This window comes from Cervus elaphus, chromosome 25 (genome assembly GCF_910594005.1).
Source record: "Cervus elaphus chromosome 25, mCerEla1.1, whole genome shotgun sequence".
NCBI classification, from domain to species: Eukaryota; Metazoa; Chordata; class Mammalia; order Artiodactyla; family Cervidae; genus Cervus; species Cervus elaphus.
Window position 1 is genome coordinate 8797203 of NC_057839.1, and position 24070 is coordinate 8821272.

Consider the following 24070-nt stretch of genomic DNA (forward strand, 5'->3'; position numbering starts at 1 on the left):
GAACCCCCGGAAGCACCCCATCCCCAAAGCAGGGAGGAGTCTCCTCCTCCTCCTGCTCACTTCCTGCCACAGGGCCCTCTGAGTCCTGAGCTACCTTCCCTGCCCTCACACCCGCAGCATGACCACAGGGCCCTGGTGGCCACTCCCAATGCCCCATCTGCTTTCCAGCCCCTCTCCCTTCAACCCCTTGGTTTTCCCCACCAGGGTCCCTGGGAGTATCTCAGAGGGACCAGCCCTGTTTCCATAAGGACGGTTTTCTCTTGCTGGCATTTCTGGTGGCTAGCACTGCAGAGCTGATGATGACACTTGATTCTAAAGATACCAGTTCCTTGTGAAAGATGCCAAGAATACAAAAGCACATAGAGTTAAACTGTCCTTCCCCTCTCGTATCTCCTCCACCCCTAGATTTCCCAGAGACAGCCACTGTGCTTGCTGTGTGTCCTCACATGTTTTTATGCCTATGAAAAGACAGAGGTAATTTACACAACAGGATCAAACTACACTCCATTTGCCTCCCTCTCCCCCAGTCCTCCCCTCTCTGTGCTTCTGTGCCCTGTTCTGTGTCTGGGAGGCTGCTGGGCAGTGCCCTGGCTCCTATGGGTGGGTTCGGGGTGGCTGGCCAGTGGAAGGCCCTGACAGCAGACGGAAAGACAGGATGAGAAGGAGGCTTAGGTATTTCCTCTCTTCTGCTCTCCTCCTGCATCTGCTCTGCCCCTCTGTGGTTCTCAAAGTGGCTGGACTCCCTGAGGCCACCAGCTATGTTGGCCTTTCTTGAAAGCCCAGCTTTCTCTGGGCTCGGTAATTTTGGGCCTCTCCTTATTCCTTGAGGTCCAGACAGGGAAGTGACTTCCTGCTGACCCTGCCTCTTGGGCAGTTCACAACCTCTGCTGGTTCTCTTACCCTTGCCCAGGACCACACCTGTCCCCTTCGTGACATCACCTTCACGCTTTTGTGCCCTTTGCAACGTGCCCTCTGCTTGCGGATGGAGCCCTGTGACTCATGTGCCATCCGGGAACCTCTCTGCCCCTTGGCACTATATCGTGAGCAGCTTTTCAATATCTGTACTTACATATATATTCTTTTAAAAAATTATTTATCTGGTGCTCAGGCTCTTTGTTGTGGCATGCAGACTTCACTCTAGTTGTAGTCCGCGAGCTCCAGAGTGTGTGGCATGCTCGGTATTTGCAGCATGTGGCCTTAGCTGCCCGTTGGCATGTGGGATCTTAGTTCCCTGACCAGGGATCAAACCCAAGTCCCCTGCACTGGAAGGCAGATTCTCAACCACTCGACCACCCGGGAAGTCCCTACATATCTGTTCTTAAAGCATGCCTGGTGCCTCTTCCTGGGAAGATGATAATCTAGGTCTTGAGACCAAACATGAAGAGTGACCAGCTAGCGAGATGCATGTGTTGGTAAAGGCAGTGGCGGCGAGGCCTGTGGGGGACGTGAGTCAGTTGTCATGACACAGACCAGCGGGGCAGCCTGCCGACTGGCCCCTGTTATCCCCACGGACCGCAGTCAGTTTCCTCCACGTCCCACTGATGGATGCCTTGGCCTCATCCACAACTTCACTCCTCCAAACAAAGCTGCAACCTTCTGGTACCTACAGCTTGTGCCTTTGTCCTAACATAGTTGGCAAGGATTTCCCAGATGTGGGACTGTTGAAAACAGGTGAGAGTGGATTTAAAATTTGATAGGTTTAATTCATGATAATGAAGGAGCACCTCTTCCCAGGGAGGCCGTGCAAGATGAAGTCACAGCTTATTTGCCCTGTAGGGAACTGGAGGAAGGCTTGTCGGGGTAGGGCTTCATGAGAGCTGAGTCCCTCCAGCCTTCGTTAAACTAAAGCCCCGTCACACATTTCTCCTTTTATTTAAAGTGGTAGGACTTCCCTGTGGTCCAGTGATTAAGGATCCACCTGCTCATGCAGGGGACATAGGTTCGATACCTGGTCATGCGGCGGGGCAGCTAACCTGTGCACCACACTGCTGAAGCCCCGGGGCATACAGCCTGTGTTTGGCAACAAGAGAAACTACTGCAATGAGGAGCCCATTCGCCGCAACTAGAGGGTGTCCCTGCTCTCCACAGCTAGAGAAAGCCCTCGCCCAGCAACCAAGGCCCAACACAGCCAAAAATAAATCAATAAAATTTTAAATATTTTTTAAAAATAAAAGAAAGTGGCAATAATGTGATTGACCCACCACCACCTCCCCTACCTTCTGTGACCATCTTTCTTCCAAGGAACCTTGGAGCCAATAAAAGAATGTTACAATCAAATAGAGATTTTTTAAAAAATGAGATCTAAGAGAAAAGCCTGGAAGCAATTACTGCTTCAGCCTTTCTAGTGCCTCAGTTTGAGTTGATAGTTAAAGAGCACCTAGTTTGTGCTGGCTTTGAGCTGGTGCTGGGAAAACGTGAATGGATACAATGCAGGCTGTCCGTGCCCTGAGGAGTTTGCAGTCTGGGAAGAGGAGAGGGGGAGTTAAAACAGTGGTTTCCAGCTCTATTAGGGGACCTTCACCTCAGCATCATCTCAGAGCTTTTCAACAACACAGATCTCAGAGGCCCACCCTGGGGGTTTTCCTATCAGCAGGTCGAGGTGGGGTCCAGGACTCCTACGACGACTGATGTTCAGGGCAGGGTGTGAGTTGCGGCTATGGCATATCTTCATGGGCAAATGATGTGGTCACTTGTATGATGTAGAGAAGGCAGAGCTGCATGGCCCCAGGGCCAAACTTGGTATTTTGTGTGACCTAGAGTTTGGGCTTGTGCATTTCAAAAAATTAAATTAGTTTCCAGCTTCTAAAAATCAGGAGATCTCTCCTTAAAATCTGGATGTCAACTGTTTGAAAATTCTAACTTGGCTACTACACTTGGCCTCTTAGATGGGACATCTGTCCCCCCGTGTCATGGTCCCCAGCCCTCCCTAGGGCCTGTTTCTTAACGTCATCAATTGCTATCTTGTCATTCAGTTCAGTTCAGTCCAGTCGCTCAGTTGTGTCCAGCTCTTTGTGACCCCATGGACTGTAGCACACCAGGCCTCCCTGTCCATCACCAACTCTTGGAGCTTGCTCAAACTCATGTCCATTGAGTCGGTGATGCCATCCAACCATCTCATACTCTGTCATCCCCTTCTCCTCCCGCCTTCAATCTTTCCTAGCACTGGGGTCTTTTCCAATGAATCAGTTCTTCGCATCGGTGGCCAAAATATTGGAGTTTCAGCTTCAGCATCAGTCCTTCCAATGAACACCCAGGACTGATCTCCTTTAGGATGGACTGGGTGGATCTCCTTGTAGTCCAAGGGACTCTCAAGAGGCTTCTCCAACACCATAGTTCAAAGGCATCAGTTCTTTGGTGCTCAGCTTTCTTTATAGTCCAACTCTCACATCCATACATGACTACTGGAAGAACCATAGCTTTGACTAGACGGACCTTTGTTGGCAAAGTAATGTCTCTGCTTTTTAATATGCTGTCTAGGTTGGTCATAGCTTTTCTTCCAAGTAGCAAGCGTCTTTTAATTTCATGGCTGCAGTCACGATCTGCAGTGATTTTGGAGCCCCCCCCCCAAATAAAGCCTGTCACTGTTTCCATTGTTTCCCCATCTATTTGCCATGAAGTGATGCTGTCATTGGAGGAACACTACTCTTCTTCACATAGTAGAAATGAAGGAAAATGATATATTCTGTCTTCTTAGCTAAATCAAAAGTTGAAAGATATAAGACAGACTCAGATATCTATGTGTGTGTGTGTGTGTGTGTGTTTTACACTTGATCTTAGCCAAAAGGCTGAGAAGCAATGTGTGTGTGTTTTAAATGAGTGACAGCGTACTTCTTTATGAAACAGTGCAATAGAGCACATTAAATGTGTTAAAGTTATGTGAGCCCAACTCATTTTTCTCGTTGTTACTTCCAGCCTCATCCCTGTGCACCAAGGCCAAATTACCCTGGGTGGGGAAATGGAGGGCAAGACATGGACTCCACCAGTCCCTTTGGCCATTAACTCACTGTGTCACCTTGGGTAGTTTTTAATTCAGTGGTTGCTAACTGGGGGAATTTTGCTTTCCCTCCCAAGAGACAGTTGACGTCTTGAGGCATTATTTTGTTGTCACATTTGGAGACAGAATCTGCGGTCAACATATAGACAAAGCTCTAGGATTCTGTGAACGTCCTACAGTGTGCAAGCCCATCGCCCACAGGAGGCTGTTGTCCTGCCCAGATGCTGGCAGTGCTATAGATGAAGGAGTCCATCCTTTCTTGCTCTGGACATCTGTAATGCTACCCTATGAGAACAGTTATGACTCATTCTGGGGGTCAGACAAAGCCTCAAGGTAGACTCTTGAAGGGTGAGGGAGAGGGTGTTCCAGTCAGTGGGAGCCTTGAACAGAGGTAGGGGAAAGCGAGTCCAGAGTATGGTGATTGTCGAGTAATGGGGAACTACCTGGTTTGCCTGAGTGTCATGGGCCAGTAGAGAAAATCGTGCCCGGATAGTCGGGCACAGCTATTCAGGGCGATGTTCTCAGCGCATCCGTGGGATGCAGATCCTGATGGCTGTCCATCAGGGTAATATTCCAGCTCTCTCTCCCTCCAGTACACGGTAGGATTATATTTTCTGCCCGGATGAAGTCAAGGCTGGCCATGTGACTTAAGTTAGCCATTGAAAAGTGAGCACCAAGTGGTGAGTATTCCCTGTTGGGTGGAAGGAAGTATTAATGCTTCCTATCACTCTTTTCTTTCCTTCTGTCATATGACCCTCAGTGGTCAACACGGCAGCTGCTTCATCAGCCTGGAATCCTGAACCACAAGGAGTGGGGACCCTGCCAGCCTACAGTGGACAAGGGTAAGAAATAACCTTTATATTTTAAAGTTTGACTATTATTTGTTACTCCTGCAGAACGTTCCTATCCTGGCTAACTTAGATGGAAATCCTTGTGGGACCTGAGATGACAGGAGATGGTCTACAGAGATGGCATGAAATTGTGTTACATCCCTCAGTGAGAACACGCCTCCCTTTTTACCTCTTTGAATCGCACCAAGGAATAAGTCTCAGAGTGGGAACAGTGTCTCTAACACCTGTTCAATACATCCTATGCTCTCTTTTTAACAGAGGGCATAGATGCATGTTTCTATTTATAGCTGAAGTTTCTTAGTGTAATTTTAAAATCGAATTTAATTTGAGGGCTGCCTTCTATGTATGGCAAGGGATTATAGTTTTCCATTTATGGAACTGATATAAAACTTTTTTCAATGGTAAGTAAAGAGAGTAAATCACTTGAAAGGCATACAAAGCCAATAAAACACAGGTGGCACACATTTATGGCTGAAATTATAAGGATGGTTTACAGATGATTGAAGTTGAGAGAGAAGAGCTCACAGTATGTGGTGAGATGTCTTGCAGAGGTGAGAGGGGTCTGTGAAGGCAAAGGTGGTAACCCGTAGCAACAGATAGGACACTGATGGTAACATTTCCGGGCATTTTGCCTAACAACGACGTGAAAGCAGCTGTCACAGAATTCAGGGGGCCTCTGTACCACCCAGGGCCTGGTGCACAGTGGCTGCCCAGCCACCATTTGGTGAATGAGTGATGAGTAAGTATTCTTAACTGGGTGGGCTGAGAGTGTTGGGAAGGCCTTCAATCTGCTCAGCAAGCAGCAGAGCTTCTGGGGGCCGCAGCAGAGTGCTAAACTAGCCCTGTAAGCAGGACAGTGTGGATCCTTGGGCCTGGGGTTGGTGGGCGGGAGGAGGAGCCACAGAGGCCGTGGACCAGGAGGGAAGGTGGAGGCGAAAGGGGTGGAATCTCAGTGGTGTGTATGTGGGGCGGGGGGGTTGGGAAGGACTACAGAGAACAGACCTTTCCCCTCTGAGTTTGTTAGTGCCTTCTGCCTGCTCCCCCCAGCACAATAGATGAGTTCCACACATGCATGGACATAGCTCAGCTCCAGCTCTGCAAAAGAGAAGAGGGGATTGCAGAAATGCGGGAGAAGCTGAGGCTTTCTGAGCCCTGGAACCGTTAGGTACGAGGTACTTCTGCTATTATGCCAGGAATTGATGAAGCTGCCCTCTGGGTTACAGGTGAGTGAGTGAGTGACGGTGACTCGTACCTGAGGATGGGACATCTAGAGACACTGTGCTGCCATGAACAGTGAGTAGCATCTCTAATTTCCCAAAGGGGCTGTAACAGCATTCCATCCTCTGCACTCTTCTACAACGTGACTGGACGCTGTTCCTACAGAAGAGGTGTTATCTGTGTCTCCTCCCCTTATGTATGTGTGGGATTGTGGTGGCTCTGATCAGCAGAATAGGGCAAAGAGTCCTATGTAGCTTCTGAGGCTACATCCTAAAGGGTCGTGTTCTTCCTTGTTGTCTGGGATGCTTGTGCTTTGACCCTATGTTACTATGTAAAGGGTAGGACCACTCTGAAGCTGCCGCGTGTGAGAAAGCCAAGCCCCATGGAGTGGCCCCATGAAGGCGTTCTGGTCTGGAGGCTTAGTCTTCAAGTTAACCCAGTCCAGACATTTTGGCAATTTTATTCCCCAGCTGCAAGCCACCTCTGGGCCTTGTATCTTCCCAGCTGAGATCCCAGGACTCAAGGAGCTAACCCTGAAGTGTTGTTGTTCAGTCGTTTAGTTGTGTCCAACTCTGTGACCTCATGGACTGCAGTACGACAGGCTTCCCTGTCCCTCACCATCTCCTGGAGTTTGCTCAAACTCATGTCCGTTGACTCGATGCTATTCAACCATCTCATCCTCTAGTGCCCCCTTCTCCTCCTGCCTTCAATCTTGCCCAGCATCGGGGTCTTTTTCAATGAGTCAGCTCTTCACATCAGGTGGTCAAAGTATTGGAGCTTTGAGCTTCTCCATCAGTCCTTCCAATTAATATTTAGGGTTGATTTCCCTTAGGCTGGTTTGATCTCCTTGCAGTCCAAGGGACTCTCAAGAGTCTTCTTCAACACCACAATTCAAAAAGCATCAATTCTTCGATGCTCAGCCTTTTTTATGGTCCAACTCTCACATCCATACATGACTACTGGAAAAACCATAGCTTTGACTATACGGACTTTTGTTGGCAAAGTGATGTCTCTGCTTTTTAATATGCTGTCATAGTTTTTCTTCCAAGGAACAAGAGTCTATTAATTTCATGACTGCCATCACTGTCTGCAGTGATTTTGGAGCCCAAGAAAATAAAGTCTGTCACTGTTTCCACTTTTTCCCCATCTGTTTGCCATGAAGTGATGGAGATAGATGCCATGATGATGCTCTCGTTGAATTCCTGACAAGGGAATACAGGAGCATAATCAAATGGCTGTTTCAATTTGCTAAATATTGGGGTAGCTGCTGACTGAAACACTGACTGAATGCTCCTCATCTCTGAACCCTCAGCTCACAGAATAGGCTTGGGCAACACAGGCTTAGTTGAGTGAGTGAGTGAGGGCACAGTTTAAAAAAATAAGCATATGCCTTTAGAGCTCTGCTCAAGAATAGATTTCTCTTCATCATTCAACTGTGTGTTCATACAAAAAGCAGGATACCGAGGCTTTAATAGCAGAACCAGGAAACAGCACTTTTCCCAAAGAGAATCTGATGTTACTTGCTGTCTGACAAATTAGCTTCTCTGGATGGTTGGCAACTTTGGTAGGAATGGGGAGCACAGTGGCCAGTGCAAGGAGGGAAAGGGAGGCATATGCAGAACTGAAGTGGGCGGGAGAGGCATTTTACTGGATCAATTGTGTCACTTCCCACCAAAGCAAGCGAAAGCCCACACTGCATCTTTTAGAGGCACGCCATTGACCAAAGTGCATCAGAAAGTGCTTTAACTCATTCTAGCCCCACATCCCCACCCAGCTGTTGGGGAAGAATTTGCTCCTAGTGCAGTCCACATTCATTTAAGTCTCTGTCCTAGATGAAGGCAGTATGTTGGCCTAGACTTTTTCAAATGCTGTTCAGTGGGGTTCCTTTGATTTGCCCCCAAGTTCCTGTGCAATTGCCATTAAAAATTCATAACTGTGAGAGAGGATTTATAAGGAGCCAGGAGTTTGTCTACCTGGACAACATTGGTAGGCAGTGTCCAGCTGAGGCCGTCATCTCCTGGCTGAGAAGGCGTCACGTTGCATTCAGAGGCAGGAGGCCAGCTCCTTTCAACAGAGGGCCACGCCTCTGATTTAATAGCAGAATCATTGCATCGTGGGGTCTCACTGCCCTTGAAGGTTTCCCTGACATGTGACCTAAGAGATGCCAGGAACACTTGCTGACTACAGCCTGGCAGGGATCGCTGAAGGAGGCAAAATTGTGTGGTGGGGAGGGGATTGCTCTGTGAGAATTCCACATGGCAAGTCAACTGAGAAAGCCCTCTGTCAACCAGAGCCTTGGAAAAAGAGTCCAGTTCAGCTACTCCCTTTTACTAAAAGGGTGGTAAGTTGTGAGTTTCTCAAAGCGGAGAAGTAGGCAGCTAGCTCCTTTCACATAACCTGAACCCTCAGTCTCAAGATGTGGTTAATGCTGAAAAGTGTCTCAGCTGGGGCCCCCAGAGGCAAGTTGTGATTCTGCAGCCTAGCTCTATTGGATGTTGGGTCACAGAGATCCCCAACCCCATGGACCACTATTGGTCCATGGCCTGTTAGGAGCCTCTGCTCACAACAGGAGGTAAGTGGAGGGTGAGCAAGTGAAGCTTCACCTGCATTTGCAGCTGCTCCCCATTACTTGCATTACCACCTGGGTTACACCTCCTGGTAAATCAGCAGCAGCATTAGAGTCTCATAAGAGCACAAACCTTAACCCTAAAGTCAAGGTGGAATATTCTGAGATCGCCACAAAATAGAAATAAAATGCACAATCGATGTAATGCACTTGAATCATCCTGAAACCATTCCCCACTCCCCCAGTCCCTGGAAAAATTGTCTTCCATGAAACCCGTCCCTGGTGCCAAAAGAGTTGGGGACTGCTGCTATACCATACCAAAAAAAAAAAAAAAAAAAAAATACCATAAAGTCAATAGATAAAAAGTGCAAGGGAATTTTAAAAAATATACATATATAAATATTTGTTGGCATAATTTGTTTTATAAGGAGGTAATACAAGTTCCTTTGAAGAGGAGACAGAAATCATTAAATTGTATACAAGAAGATGGAGAAAACTATATTAGAGGAATTCCTCTTGGAAAAAATTGTGTGTGTCAAGGAAAGGAATTCTCTGATAAGTCTCTTTGGTTGTGGAGTGAGACTCCAGAGGCCAGGCTCCAGGAAAAGTAGATGATCTTTAACCTGCCTGCTAAGGAGGGCGGATCCTGTTAACTGATCTGGCTGGGGCAGACATGTTTGAGAGCAGAGCTGCATTTCTGGACCCAACAGAAAGGAGACAGAGCCTTTGCAGGAGAGTTTAGAAGAGGACTGTTATCAGGGGCAGCAGGAAAGACAGGCCCTTGAGGGGGCAGACATGTCCAATGAGGAATGGAGGAAGTGTGTTGTGAGGGGTGAGGGGTACCCTCCCTTCTGCATTACCCCTTTGGGAAATCTGGTTGGATTCTTTGTGGAGAATGGATGAGTGGTGACAGCCTGGGTTTCCTGGGTTCCAAACAAAATCTTGGGTTGAAGGGGATTTTGAGAGGTCATCGAGCCCATTCCCACCCAAAGGAGAAGCCCCTTCCCTGACAGCCCTCCTCCCCCACACCCCACGGGAGGCATGAGCAGTCTGGTTCAGCCATGTGCAGGACAGTGAGCTCACTTCTTCAGGAGGCAGACAGGGCCAGTGAGGAGCTGCCTGTTTTGGGTTTGCTGTCCTTGTTTGATTCAGAGGAATAGCAAATAAGCAAGTGACTACATTTTGTGGTGGGGAGGGATGGGCATAACCGTAAAGTCACAATAGCTCCTGGGAAGAGCATTCCTACTGGTGCCAAGTACTTCCCTTACATTGTCTTACTGGAGCCTTACGGGAAAGTCATTTATTTTGTTTTGAGATGAAGAGATTGAGATCCTGCAAGCCCAGCTGGTCTACCTGAAGTCACACAGCTTCATCAAGGAGAAGCGAGAATTTGAGCAAGGTGTCTCTGAGCTTTTCACCAAATCTCTGTTTCTTCCCTGTTGATCTTACTGGGAAGTCACCCTTCTACAACACTTGTGAGAAGACACTTGTTTTGCAAAGTGATGGACTCCACCTCAGTCTGATGATGGTCTCTGTGTCTCAAGAGGAGCAGAGAGAACTTCCAAGGGGATCAAATCATTTGCAAAGGAAACTTGGAGAACAAATAGGCTCGGAGAAACTTAGAAAAGAATGGGAATTATTTCACTTGGAGAAGGCTGGTTATATAATGGGTCTTCAGGTTTATGAAAGACTCTTAGAGACAGTGGCTACCAGCTGTTCTTCATCACTCTGGGCCAGAGAGGAGGAAATAGGCTTAAGCAGCAGCCTGAGGGTGTCTATATGGAAGAATTTCCTGCCCCTCAATGGGTCAGTGAAGGAAAAAAAAAAAGAGAGCAGGCCTTTTTTCTGAGGACACCAAAGTGTCCTCAGAATGGGACAGAGAACAGAGTCATCTTGGTTTGGAGAACAGAGTCATCTTGGTTTGTGTGGGCTTTTTAGAAGCCAATATCTGCTTTGCTGATCAGGTTCACTGGGTGTGTATCTCAAGATTTTGTCTCTAGTAGCACTCAGGGTCAGAGAGCTTTATTGTGGGATCCCTTGAGGATTTCTCTGATGTAGCCTCAGTGGAGCTATGCCCCCATTATTGCCAGGACCCCTTAATAATGACTAATCTTGCCAAGCTCCAGGGCATTATGCATAAGTGTGTGCCAGGGCTCTGAGCCACTGGTTCTGACCCTGGCAGTTTCCTGGTCCCTAGAGCTGGGGTTCAGAGCATCTCATGGGATTCTGGGGAGGGGGAATGAAATCGTCTTTGTGTAGGTCTAGCAGAGAACCTGGCATATAGTTGGTACTCAACCAATGATAGTCTCATACATGTACACCTGAAACTAACCCAACATTGTAAGTCAGCTATACCCCGATATAAAATAAAAGTTAAATTTAAATGGCAACCCACTCCAGTATTCTTGCCTGGAGAATCCCAGAGATGGGGGAGCCTGATGGCTGCTGTCTATGGGGTCGCACAGAGTTGGACACAACTGAAGCGACTTAGCAGTAGCAGTAAGCAAAAAAAAAAAAAAAAAAAGATTGCCTTGTGCTCCCACTACCCAAGTTTTAGAGCTTATGTGAAGTCTAAATACACTCTGCTTTTTAACAGTAAAATTATTTGATTTTGAGTTGATGAGTTTTGCAAGATCCCTCTGTTGGACCTGGTCAAAGATTCAGGGACACAACTTAAATTCTTGGTGTGGGGATTTGGTGATAGAGCTCATATTTACCCTCACCACAACCCTCATAACATTATTGATCTTGGATTTCTGCTCTTAGCCCAGATCTTTCCAGACCAAAATGCCTAGGGTCCATTAGAGGCCGCCCTTGCCTGACTCTCCAGCCAGTGTGGCTCAGTCCCTTCCAGGTCTCCAGTCTTCTTTAGATACAGAAACAAAGAGGCTTCAGATTATTTTAGATCAGGCTGGGTTCCAACCCCAGCTCACTCACTGACTTGATCTGTGGCCTTGGACAAGACATGCTATCCTCCCAGACCTCAGTTTCCTCATCTGTAAACTTGAAATGAAAATCCTGCATCCTATTGCGTGGATGGAATCAAATAGGGTATGCAAAGCACCTGGCCCAAGGTTTTGTACGCAACTGCCAAATGAACATTGAGATTAGGGTCATGATTCAATGATTATTTCAATGATTGTTTCTAACTCTTGGCCATATGCTAATCTCTCAGGAGCACTTCTTGGGTTCATCAGACTCTGGAGCTTTACCAGACAACCTGAATTGGCATATACAGGGACCCTCTTTTCTCCTCTCTCCAAGTCCCTTCTCTGCTCACACAGAAGGAATACCCTGTCTTTGGCAGAAGGGCTAGGAAGGGAGCTTCTGTAACCTCCTCTGTGACCTTAGTTTCCCTGGATCTGTTAATCTGATTGGCCAGAGCAGTTGCCAGGAGACTGGGGTCACTGATGACTTACTAGGCACGTGTTCAGCTGGGCCTCTGGCTGGTGCCTTCAGATTTCCACATAGCCTTTCCAGCATGCCAGCCTTGGAGGGCAGGGTGATGGTGGTGGTTATCAGATGCTTACTTAGCTGTTAATCAAGCATGGTTTCTCAGTTTTGGCACTACTGACATTTTGGGTGGGATCCGTTCCATGCATCATAGGATGTTGAACAGCATCCCTGGATTATACCCATTAGATTTTGGGGAGTTAGCGCTCCCTACTTTAGCTGTGACAGCCAAAACTGTCTCGAGACATCCAGACACTTCCAGGCATCCCCCCCTCAGCTGGGGGGAAGAGGGGAAGGGAAATTCACTCCAGGCTGAGAGCCACTGAATGAAGGTGAGGCATTGACCCAGATTTCAGTAACGAGACTGTATCAGAGGTTTGGATCCTGAGTCTGTGAGTGCGTGTGCGGGCGAGCTTTGCTGTGTCCGACCCTTTTGACCCGGGTGGAGTGTAGCCCACCAAGCTCCTCTGTCCATGGAATTTTCCAGGCAAGAATACTTGCGTGGGTTGCCTTCCTGGGCATCTTCCTCACCCAGGGATGGAACCTGGGTCTCCTGCACAGGCAGTCAAATTCTTTGCCTCTGAGCCACCAAGGACTCAAAGGCTGGGAAATTTTATTCCCACTAACCCTTAAAGTCTTCAGTGGTGCTCTAGTTGGCCAAGTGAGAGAACTTCTTCAGTTTTTTCATAAAGAGAGAGAAATAGAGCAAGAAATCAAGCAACATGGAGAAAGGCCAAAAGGGGAAACTGAGGCAGGGGCCAGTAGCAAGTGACTTCCATGAAATTCCCAAGAGCGCTGGGTGTGCAGGAGCAGTGGGGCTGGCAGGGCCGGGCAGGGCTGCCCTGGGCCTGGGTAAATATGCTCTTTGGGATGGAAGGGCTGGCAGGTAAATATTAGTGACCATCTACCTCCACAACAGCTCCTGGAGTGACTGAAGTGTGGGGGAGGACACACCGTCCCTTGTACTGAAACCACATATTTGTCTCCCTCTGTCTCCCTATCCAGCCAGTCACCGCACACTGCCCTGTCCCGTCCTCCCCTGCCCAGACCCTCTGCCCCGGGTCATCCACCGGTGCCAACCAATCTAGTCTGCTCCAGGTCCTCCGCGCCGGTGCTGGAACCCAGGCGCATGGAGACAGAGGGCAAAGGAAATGAAACTCCCCAGCACTGAGCCATTGCAAATAATCCCTGCCTTTTCAAAGGCCGCCTTCGCCTGGTGCCAAGGCAAGAACTGTCTGTCTCGCCACCTTTCAGTTCTTGTTAAAAAGCAGAAGGCATGTCAGGGCCGGGCTGGGCCACGGCACAGAGAGGACTTTCTTTGCAGTGCTGGACGAGACTCAGTGCTTTAGTGAAAGCTCTTATTAGCCCCAGCTGGCGTCCCATTTTCCTGAGCTGGAATAAAAAATTGCCTCGGTCATCCTTTCCCAGGCTAATTTCAAAAGCATAATTACCATCATCATAATTGATTGCTATTTATTTTGGTCATTAATAGTCATACACCCCCTTGCTCCATGTGGATTAAATGGTCCGAGAATATTTATGGCACGTGGCAGCTGTATTCCTTTTTCTTCATTCCGCACATCCCCTCTCCCGTCCCTTTTCATGGTAACCCCTTGACTTCATGACACCCAGGGAATCCTTCTCAGGCTTTCGTGTTCAAACGCCTAAGCCATGGTGACTGACGAGAGCTGGGATGAAAGACGAAGGGTTCAAAAAAGACACAGAGAGAGTGCTATCTTGGATAAAATTAAAGGGCAAGAAGTGCGCATAGCCTCCAAGCTTGTATTGGAAGTGGGAGGCTAGAGAGGGAGTGGAAGGGAGATGAACAATTACGAGATTATTGTTTCTTCTCTCTTTTGAAGGAGGCAGTTACCAAGCCTCTGTGGGCAGTTGGTTTGGGAAGAGAATTGGTATTTTCTGCCTTCAAGACAGAGAGGTTGAGAGCTGCCTGCATGTGACCACAGAAGGATCCTAATGTCTCCCCAAACATTCAGACCATGAACATAGGCTCCCATGTTGCCAAACTCTTAAGACTACCTCAAATGAAAGTCCCAGAGGAGGTAAGTTTAACTCACACCTACTCTTGAGTTGGGGCCATTTTACTTCCATGTTGTCCTACCTGCTGTTAGGTAGTTAGAGCTCCTGAAAGGCTCTAGAGATTTAAAAAAAAAAAAAAAGACCAAAAAAGCAGGCTTAAAAGCCTTAAATTCCCCCAAAGGGATTGCTCAGACGTTTCCTGCCTCCAGCTGAGCAGACATGCTGGGTCCAGGTGGGGATCTGACTCAGGCTAAGGCACAGGTAATACCCATGTCCAGCCATCCTGCTCCTTGATGAGTAGAATGACGGACACTATGCTCAAATCATACATCAGAGCCTTTTTGTAAAACCAATAACCTTACAAGTCAGTGCCTCCTTGATGTTGGAAGTTGTAGGAACCATTCACTGACAAGTCTTCCTCTACCACCTGGATGAAACTAGCCCGTGGTGGGAGAGATTCAGTCAATACTCAGAGAGAAGTCCATTTCAGAGATGCAGAGAGAGTCCTGGTAGCATTTGAGACCCTGCTTCCAGTTATCCCTGAAACCTGGACAAGGGACCCTGAGAGGAGCTATACGAGTGGAACCCTGCACAACTCCAGGAAGTACCTTGTGATAGAGGCCCCTGGGGTTGTGCAGTGTGCAGCTTGCACAACCGTCCATGGCGACCCATCAGGCAGCATTGCTGCCCTTTCTTCACTTTTCTTGGAGATACTCCAAGGCGCTGTTATTAAACTTCTCTTTTTGCCAAATCCATTTGGAATTGGATTTGTGCCACTTAAGCCAAATGAGATCTAAATGATCATAATTGTCTACAACCACAAAGGAAAAAAATAGATGTAATCTCCCCTGTCCAACCCAGCTTATTCTCGATAGCAGGAGAGAAGTACCTCTCCTTCTTAGCTGTGAACTCTCAATTTGCTGGGCCTTCAGGGAAGCAGAGAAGGAGAAAAGAAGAATAGAAGCAAAGCAGCACCCCTACCCCAGGAGCAGTCCTGGGGTGCCAGGCCTTGCAGAGTGGCCGGGCATGCAGGAGGCGCCTGAATGCAAACAATTTCCGGAAGGTCTCTGGTCTGGCTGCATGGCAACAGCTGCGCAGTGGGTGTCAGTGTCAACGCAGACTCAACATTTTCCGGGGGAGTGGGGCTGAGACAATGCTGTGCTCCGGCCAGACAGGGCTCCGGAGGGGTGGGGGATGTGGAGGGAAAAGGAAGGTTGCCAGGCAGAATAGCTGCACGTCCAGCCTGGGGGAAAGAGAATGAGGAAGAGTCTTGAAGAGGCTTTCAATTCAGAATTCCCGCATTCCATCCCTTTCAGCTCTTGAGTCTCTCTAGTCAAATATGTAGACACTTAATTTCAGGAATGAACAATAATTAAAGGATTTTTTTTTTTAAGGGAGCAGGGTAAGAGGAACACTGGCAGATTTCTCACTAAGAAGGCCGAAAGAAGAGAATTCAAAAAATCCGAAGGAATGTAAATAAGTGTTCTACAAAGAGACATGGGTGGTGCCGTGGGATTAGCATGGATTTTGAAATCAGCCTGATTTGGGTTCATGTCCTGACTCTGTGAAACTGTAAAAAGCCACCCCAATTCTGGAAGCGTCACTTTCCTCATTAAAATAGGCATAATAGTACCTAATGTGTATGGGTGTATGATCAGACACAAGAAATAAGTATTCATTAGGACCGCAGAGCTAGTGTCTCCCAGGAAGATAGTGCAGCGCCAGAATGTGAGCTGTTGGGTTTTGTTCAGTTGTTACTTTTTTCCCCTTACTCCATTTCTGACACATGCTAGGATTGTGTATGCATCTCTTCTAATACAATTCAGTTCTCTGCTTTCATCCTCAGACCAGACATTTTTGGAAATACATAACATAGTCCACTTGATCATAGAGGAACTCAGACTCATAGGCCTTCCAGGATGCTCGCCGCCACTGTTTGAGTTTTTTACCTCATCCCTGCCGTACTCACCGACATCTTGCCTCTTCAGGGTATCCTTTTGGTTTTGCTTTGCTATTGCTGCATTCAGCTTTTTCTCACTGCCCTTTGTATTGGTTATCTATTGCTGCATAACAAATTACACCAAAACTTAGTGGCTTAAAATAAGAAGCACATGTTAACTGATGGCTTCTGTGAGTCAGAAATGCTGGAGCATCTGAGCAGCTCTAACTCAGTGTTTTGTTAGGTGCAGGCAGATGTTGGTCCAGGTTTTAGGCAACTGAAGTCCTGTCCCAAGGGTCGAGGATGGAAGGGAGAGTGAGCATACAGCAAGTCCCAGTGCCTTTTAGGACCTAATCTCCAAAGTTGCACAGTGTCACCTCCACTTTATTTTGTTGTTAGAAGTGAATTACTAAATGCAATCCATATTCAAGGAGAAGTAAATGAGTCCTCTTCTTGAAGAGAGTAGCAAATGATCTGTGGGCAATTTAAACCACCACATCTAGCTTAGTCATCTTTCAGGATTTTAGTCTTCCTTTTCAGGATTTTAAGGCTTATTTTTCCACGGAAATATTACACCCTATTTCCATGGTGTAACTGGCTGAATGGTGGCCCCTAAGGATATAAGGTTATTCTAGCATGTTCCTGGAACCTGGGACTGTTACCTCAAATGTAAAGTCTTTGTAGATGTGATTAGATTAAGGATTTTATAATGAGAAGCTTTTTCTGAATTATCTGGGAAGATCTTAAATCCATCACAGGTGTTCTTTTAAAAAAATTTATTGAAGTATGGTTGATTTACAATGTTATATTAATTTCTACTTATAGCAAAGTGATTCAGTATCTTCTTTTTCATATTCTTTTCCATTATGGCTTATCACAGGATACTGAATATAGTTCCCTGTGCTATACCCCAGGACCTATGTAACAGCTTGCATCTGCTAATCCCGGACTCCCAATCCATCCCTCCCACTACACCCCTTGCCCCCTCCAGCCACAAGTCTGTTCCCCATGTCTGCATCATAAGTGTCTTTATAAGAGAGGAAGAGAGAGACACGGAGGAGGACAAGCCGATGTGAAGAGAGAGATGAAGATGGGAGTGATGCAGCCACAAGCCAGGAAATGCCAGCACCCACCATAACTAGAAAAGGCAAGGAACAAGTCTCTCCTGGATTCTGTCCTGGAGAGACTGTGGGCCTTGTGGACACCTTGATTTCATCCCAGGGTCACTGATTTCAGACTTCTGGCCTGCAGAACTGTGAGACAGTAAATTTCTGTTGTTTCAAGCTGCCCGGTTTGTGGTAATTTGTTATAGCAGCCACAGGAAACTGGTACACATGGATTTCCTTCATCCAGCCAATACATATTTAATATGGATCTTTTATTAAGTTTCAGCCACTATGCTAGGTCTTGGGTAAACAGAGGCTTAAAGGAAACCCTAATGTGGTGACTGCCACCTAGACTTCTGTTCTAAACCCCAGAACCCTACCTACTAAGTATTTTCACCTTGACCTCCCGTGGCCTGTAAGGCTTGCAGATGAAATTTGCCCAGCTAAGCTACTTTTCTTCTCACCCTTCACCCTTTCCCTGGTTCTGGTTTATGGGCTCAGCATCCACCCAGATACCCAGATAAGGAAACTCAGCCTTGATTCCACTGTCAACACCTACATCCAGTCTCAAGTCCTGTGGAGTCTACCTTAGAGTCCTCTTAATTCAGTCATTTATGATTTCTTACCTAGAGGATCTCAGCAACTTCTTGTAATAAGGTGATTTATAATGAGAAGTAGACTTTTGGGCTTCGTCCAGGCTCCTGGGACAGGAACCTTTGGAATTTCAGAAGTGAAAAGGATGAAGATGCAAACAGTGTCTTTTGTTATTCATAACAGGCTCCTTTCAGTCACATCAGAGTTTATGTTAATGAAGTGACTTTTAGAAAATCCCTAAGAATGGGGGCTGATTGATTAGGAAACCAACTAGGATTAGAGGTTTGAAACTTATAGCCCAACCTGCTGACCTCTTGGGAGGGGAGAGGGACTAGGGGTTGAGATATACATTGATGGTCAATGGTTTAATCATGATCATGCCTTCATGATTATACAGTGGAGGTGATGAATAGATTCAAGGGATTAGATCTAGTAGACAAAGTGCCTGAAGAACTATGGATGGAGGTTCATAACATTATAGAGGAGGCAGTAACCAAAACCATCCCAAAGAGAAAGAAATGCAAGAAGGCAAGGTGGTTGTTTGAGAAGTCCTTAAAAATAGCTGAGAAAAGAAGAGAAGCAAAAGGCAAAGGAGAAAAAGAAAGATACCCAACTGAATGCAGAGTTCCAGAGAATAGCAAGGAGAAATAAGGTTTTCTTAAGTGAACAATGCAAAGAAACAGAGGAAAAAAAACTAGAATGAGAAAGACTAGAGCTCTCTTCAAAAAAGTTGGAGCTACCAAGGGAACATTTCATGCAAAGATGGTCACAATAAAGACGGAAATGGTATGGACCTAACAGAAGCAGAAGATATTAAGAGGTGGCAAGAATACACAGAAAAACTGTACAAAAAAGGTCTTAGTGACCAGGATAACCATGATGGTGTGATCACTCACCTAGAGCCAGACTGCTAGAGTGTGAAGTCAAGTGGGCCTTAGGAAGCATTACTACAATCAAAGTGAGGAGGTGATAGAATTCCAGTTGACTGATTTCAAATCCTAAAAGATGGTGCTGTTAAAGTGCTGCGCTCAGTATGCCAGCAAATTTGGAAAACTCAATGGCCACAGGAATGAAAAGGTCAGTTTTCATTCCAGTCCCAAAGAAAGGCAATGCCAAAGAATGTTCAAACCACTGTAGAACTGCACTCATGTCTCATGCTAGCAAGGTAATGCTCAAAATCCTTCAAGCTAAGGTTCAACAGTACGTGAACCAAGAACTTCCAGATGTTCAAGCTGGATTAAGAAAAGGCAGAAGAACCAGAAATCAAATTACCAAAATCCATTGGATCATAGAAAATGCAAGAGAATTCCAGAAAACATCTACTTCTGTTTCACTGACTATGCTAAAGCCTTTGACTGTGTGCATCACAACAAACTGTGGAAAGTTCTTAAAGAGATGGTAATACCAGACCATCTTACCTGCCTCCTATGAAACCTGGATGCAGGTTAAGAAGCAACAGTTAGAACCAGACGTGGGACAATGGACTGGTTCTAATTTGGGAAACGAGTACGTCAAGGCTGTATATTGTCACCCTGCTTATTTAACTTACATGCAGAATACATTATGTGAAGTGCCAGACTGGATAGAATCAAGATTGCCAGGAGAAATATCAACAACCTCAGATATGCAACAAATTCTTTGTTGTTGTTTATTGTGCTCCGTGCATTGCAGGATGCTCAGCAACAGGAATGTTCTTTACCTACTATTAATAGATACCCCTTTCTCCAAGTTGTGAAAGTAAAAAATGCCTTCAGACATTAACAAATTTGATATGTCCTCAGGGGTGGGACCTGACCTGCTTCTTGAGACACCTGTATGCAGGTCAGGAAGCAACAGTTAGAACTGGACATGGGACAACAGACTGGTTCCAAATAGGAAAAGGAGTACGTCCAGGCTATATATTGTCACCCTGCTTATTTAACTTATATGCAGAGTACATCATGAGAAACGCTGGGCTGGAGGAAGCACAAGCTGGAATCAAGATTGCCGGGAGAAATATCAATAACCTCAGATATGCAGATGACACCACCCTTCTGGCAGAAAGTGAAGAAGAACTAAAGAGCCTCTTGATGAAAGTGAAAAAGAGTGAAAAAGTTGGCTTAAAGCTCAACATTCAGAAAACTAAGATCATGGCATCTGGTCCCATCACCTCATGGGAAATAGATTGGGAGACAGTGGAAACAGTGTCAGACTTTATTTTTCTGGGCTCCAAAATCACTGTAGATGGTGATTGCAGCCATGAAATTAAAAGACGCTTACTCCTTGGAAGGAAAGTTATGACCAACCTAGACAGCATATTAAAAAGCAGAGACATTACTTTGTCAACAAAGGTCTGTCTACTCAAGGCTATGGTCTTTCCAGTAGTCATGTATGGATGTGAGAGTTGGACTATAAAGAAAGCTGAGCGCAGAAGAATTGATGCTTTTGAACTGTGGTGTTGGAGAAGACACTTGAGAGTCCCTTGGACTGCAAGGATATCCACCCAGTCCATCCTAAAGGAGATCAGTCCTGGGTGTTCATTGGAAGGACTGATGTTGAAGCTGAAACTCCAATCCTTTGGCCACCTGATGCGAAGAGCTGACACATTTGAAAAGACTCTGATGCTGGGAAAGATTGGGGGCAGGAGGAGAAGGGGACGACAGAGGATGAGATGGTTGGATGGCATCACTGACTCAATGGACATGGGTTTGGGTGGACTCTGGGAGTTGGTAATGGACAGGGAGGCCTGGTGTGCTGTGGTTCATGGGGTCACAAAGAGTTGGACACGGCTTAGTGACTGAACTGAACTGAACTGAACAGGGGTGGGAATGTTGGGGAATGTGGCTCCCTTAACTGAGAACAACTGTGTTAAGCTGACTCTAGAGTTTCATCATAAAATACATTAATGATAGAATATACTTATGGTGTAGTGTGCAATTACAAGGCTCTTGATGATTGGCCTGATATGTGCCTTTCTCTCTCTTATTTTAATTTTTCTTTTTCTAGTTGAAGTTATGAGTATGCATAATTCAACTAGTTCTGCAAGATTTGTTAGACAAACAACATTCCTTCCTTCTCCTCCCCTTCCATTTTCCCTTCTCTGGGGCCAATATTTTCAACTCTTTAATATTTATTTCATATCTCTCTATAAAATTGAATTGCTAACTCTGGCTTTTTCAGTTTGTGGCCTTATCTACCAATTATCCATTGCCTGTGGAAGATAAAGACTTATCACTACTTCTTTCCTCCATTTCCACCACTTCCCATCTCCCCATTCTCTTCATATATTTATGCTATAATTTTGACTTTATAAGCATTTATTTTTTCTTTTATATGTTTATATATGCCTTGCAGAACGGAGCTATGAACTAATCTTTTGTTTTTCTTGGAGTTAACAATGGCCTTTTTATTGGTGCTGTTATTTATTTGTTTAATATTCTAAGTATTTATCATTAGCTCAATCCCCAAATCTCAGTCTCACCTTCCTGACAAAACCTATGAGCATCTAATCTGTTCAGTCCAGCCTGGGTGATCTCTGCCCTCATACATGCTGTCATCCTGGGCTGGTCCTTTGCCATTATTCAGAGAATTCCTTCTGTCTCTTGTTTCTGTATGTTGTACTGGGTTAAATATTGTCCCTCCCCTTTCAAGCTCATGTTTCTCCCAGGATCTTAGAATGTGACATTATTTAGAATAGGCTTACTGTAGATGTAAATGGTTAAGATGAAGTCATACTGGAGTCAGGGAGGGGGCCCCTTTGCCCGCTATGACTGATGTCTTTATAAGAAGAGAAGAGATACAGAGATAGACATGCAATGGGAAAAGACGATGCGCTGATGAAAGAAGGGATTGGAATTCCACTGCCACAAGTCAGAGAATGCCTGGGCCCACCAGAAGTTGGAAGAAGCAAAGGAGAATCTTCTCTTTGAGGTTTCAGGGAAAGTATGGCCCTGCTGACACCGTTATGTTGGATTTCTAGCCTCTAGAACTGTGTAAAATTTCTGTGGTTTTAAACCACCCAGTTTGTGGTAATTTCCCAAGGCACCCCCAGGAACTATTACATATGGCATCTTTTTTTTTTAGTTTATACCTTCATTGGTAGAGTATACATTTCAGTGGCATCCTGGGAAAAAGCATGTGGGAGTTAATTTTTTTTTTTTTTGAGAATTGATGCCTGAATTATTTTTGTTCATTTATTACACATCAGTGATAATTGGGCTGGATATAGAATTCTAGGTTGGATATAATGTTTCTTAAGAATTTTGAAGTCACTGCTCCATTCTTTTTTGCTTATCTGCTTGTTTTTCTCCCTGTATCCTGTTGAGAATTTCAAATTCATTCTAATTCCCGATCTGTTGCATATGACTTGTTTTTTTCCCTACACTTTAGAAACTTGGTAGGATGTTTCTTTTATTCCTAGTGCTCCTGAAATTGCATAATAATGTACTTTGGTGTGAATATATTTTTTCACACCTGCAAACTTGAAGTTTGCTTTCAATCTGTAGATTCTTGCTCTTCAAGTTTGGGAAATATTCTTTTATTTTGTTGATGAAGCTCCCCTCCTCTTTGTTCACTGTTCTTTGTCTGTGGTACTCTTGTTTGCAAGTGAGACTTCTTGGACTGCTCTCCAAATTATTTTCTCTTTTCTTCCCTGTTTTCTGTTTTATTGTCTTTTCTTTCTTTCTTTTTCTTTTTTTGTATTTTGGCCACATTGCATGGCATACATGTTGGTTCCCTGACCAGGAATCAAAGCTGGGTCTCCACAGTGAAAGCATCAAATCCTAACTACTAGGCCACCAGGGAACACCTTTGTCTTTCTGACATGCTTTCTGAAACTTTTCCTCAGTTTCATCTTCATTTTTTATTTTTTACAAAGTTTTTAACTTCTGTTTTCACATTTTTAATTTTTAAGAAATGTTTTCTGTTCTGTTATGTGTTCTTTTTCTATAGTATTCTGTTCTTGTTTCAGGGATGTAATGTCTTTTTATTAATTTCCAAAGGTCATCAATGATAGTTTTTGCAAGTTTTTTTCTTGCATAATTGCTGTTTCCTCCAACTTGCTTTTATTTTGTACTCTAACTTACCTTGTGGAAATTTTCTTGAAAATTTCTTCATCTGTGGTTGTCTGAATGGATGGAGCTTCTTGACTGTGAGCTTTATTGTGGAGTGCCAGGCTGTGCCAGTCGGTGGGAAATCCCCTGTGTCAGTATCTTCAGGTATTTCCACCTGAGCTTGTCAAACATAGCAAAGAAGATTTTTCCAACCTTTGGTCTAGAGGGCAACGGCTTAGATACCAGCATTCTGGAAGTTCAACAGGGACAGAGGGAGAGAAGACAGCAATGTCCACAGTCACTGAATCCCCTTGTTTCTAAATGATAACCAGGGTATCAGATCCCATCAGCTGGGTCTGATGTCACACAGTCCAGAGTCCCGTTTTATCCTCGCTTGAAACCAAGCGGTCAGTCTCCTGCAAGAGTAGCGGAGGGGCAGGTACCCAACAGTGTGGGGTGTGGGCGGTAGGGTCCAGGCATCTGACTGCTACTAAATGGATTTCAGCCAACCCTGCAACTTTGTTCTGGGTTCCAGAAGTACCTGCTGTTGCAGGTTCCCAAGTTCCTCTGTGCATTCTCTTGTATCAATCCAATTGGTTCATGGATTTTCCTACTGTGAGCTTGGAATTCAGCTCAGTCAGGGCTATTTGGTGAGTTACTTCCTATCTATGAACTTTCCAACTCCCAGAGTTTTGTGATTTTCACTTCTCATTTTCCTTTTAGGTTTATGTCTTTATAAACTCCTGTCATGAGAGTTGTGGCAAGATTTCATGAGGGACTGCAGTAAGACGCTTGTGTTCAGTCCAGTCTCTTTACTCGAAAAGGCTTCTTTTCCAATCCTATCTTGGGTCTTATTTTGGAAGGGAGCTCAGGTATATCTCAAGTCTGTTTTGAAATCCCTTCCCCAGTATCACTTGGTCCAAAATTTCACTTTGAACCAGTCATGTCCTATCCAGCAAAACCCATAAAATGTATTTATTTATATCATAGTATCTTCCTATACATACTATAGAAAGAGGGCAATAGAGGATGAGATGGTTGGCATCACCAATTCAATGGACATAACTTGGGCAAACTCCAGGAGATGGTGAGGGATAGGGAGGCCTGGCATGCTGCAGTCCATGAGGTCGTAAAGAGTCAGACATGACTTGGTGACTGAACAGTGACATCTTCCTATATAACCCAAGGGATCAACTTCATAATTTACTTTTGTCAAGCATTTTACCACTCCGTTCTACCTTTCCTACACCCGATCCACATGTGATACTTGGAGGAAATAAAG

General features: G+C 45.5%; 1 protein-coding gene across 13 annotated transcripts in view; it reads left to right on the forward strand.

Annotated features, from left to right (window-relative positions):
* The window catches only part of LOC122683788, a 267413-nt gene that overhangs the window by 227301 nt on the left and 16042 nt on the right, over positions 1-24070 (forward strand). For 12 of the 13 annotated variants that reach the window (XR_006337821.1, XR_006337825.1, XR_006337815.1 and 9 more), the window contains 2 exons: positions 4755-4836; positions 6069-6138. Coding sequence is in view for 1 of the 13 variants with exons in the window: in XM_043887630.1 (XP_043743565.1) it covers positions 4755-4836; positions 6069-6072 (86 nt within the window). In the remaining 12 variants the exon portion in view is untranslated. Of the gene's footprint in view, positions 1-4754; positions 4837-6068; positions 6139-13944; positions 15300-24070 lie in introns of those variants that run through there. The other variant, XM_043887630.1, reaches the window with a different exon arrangement.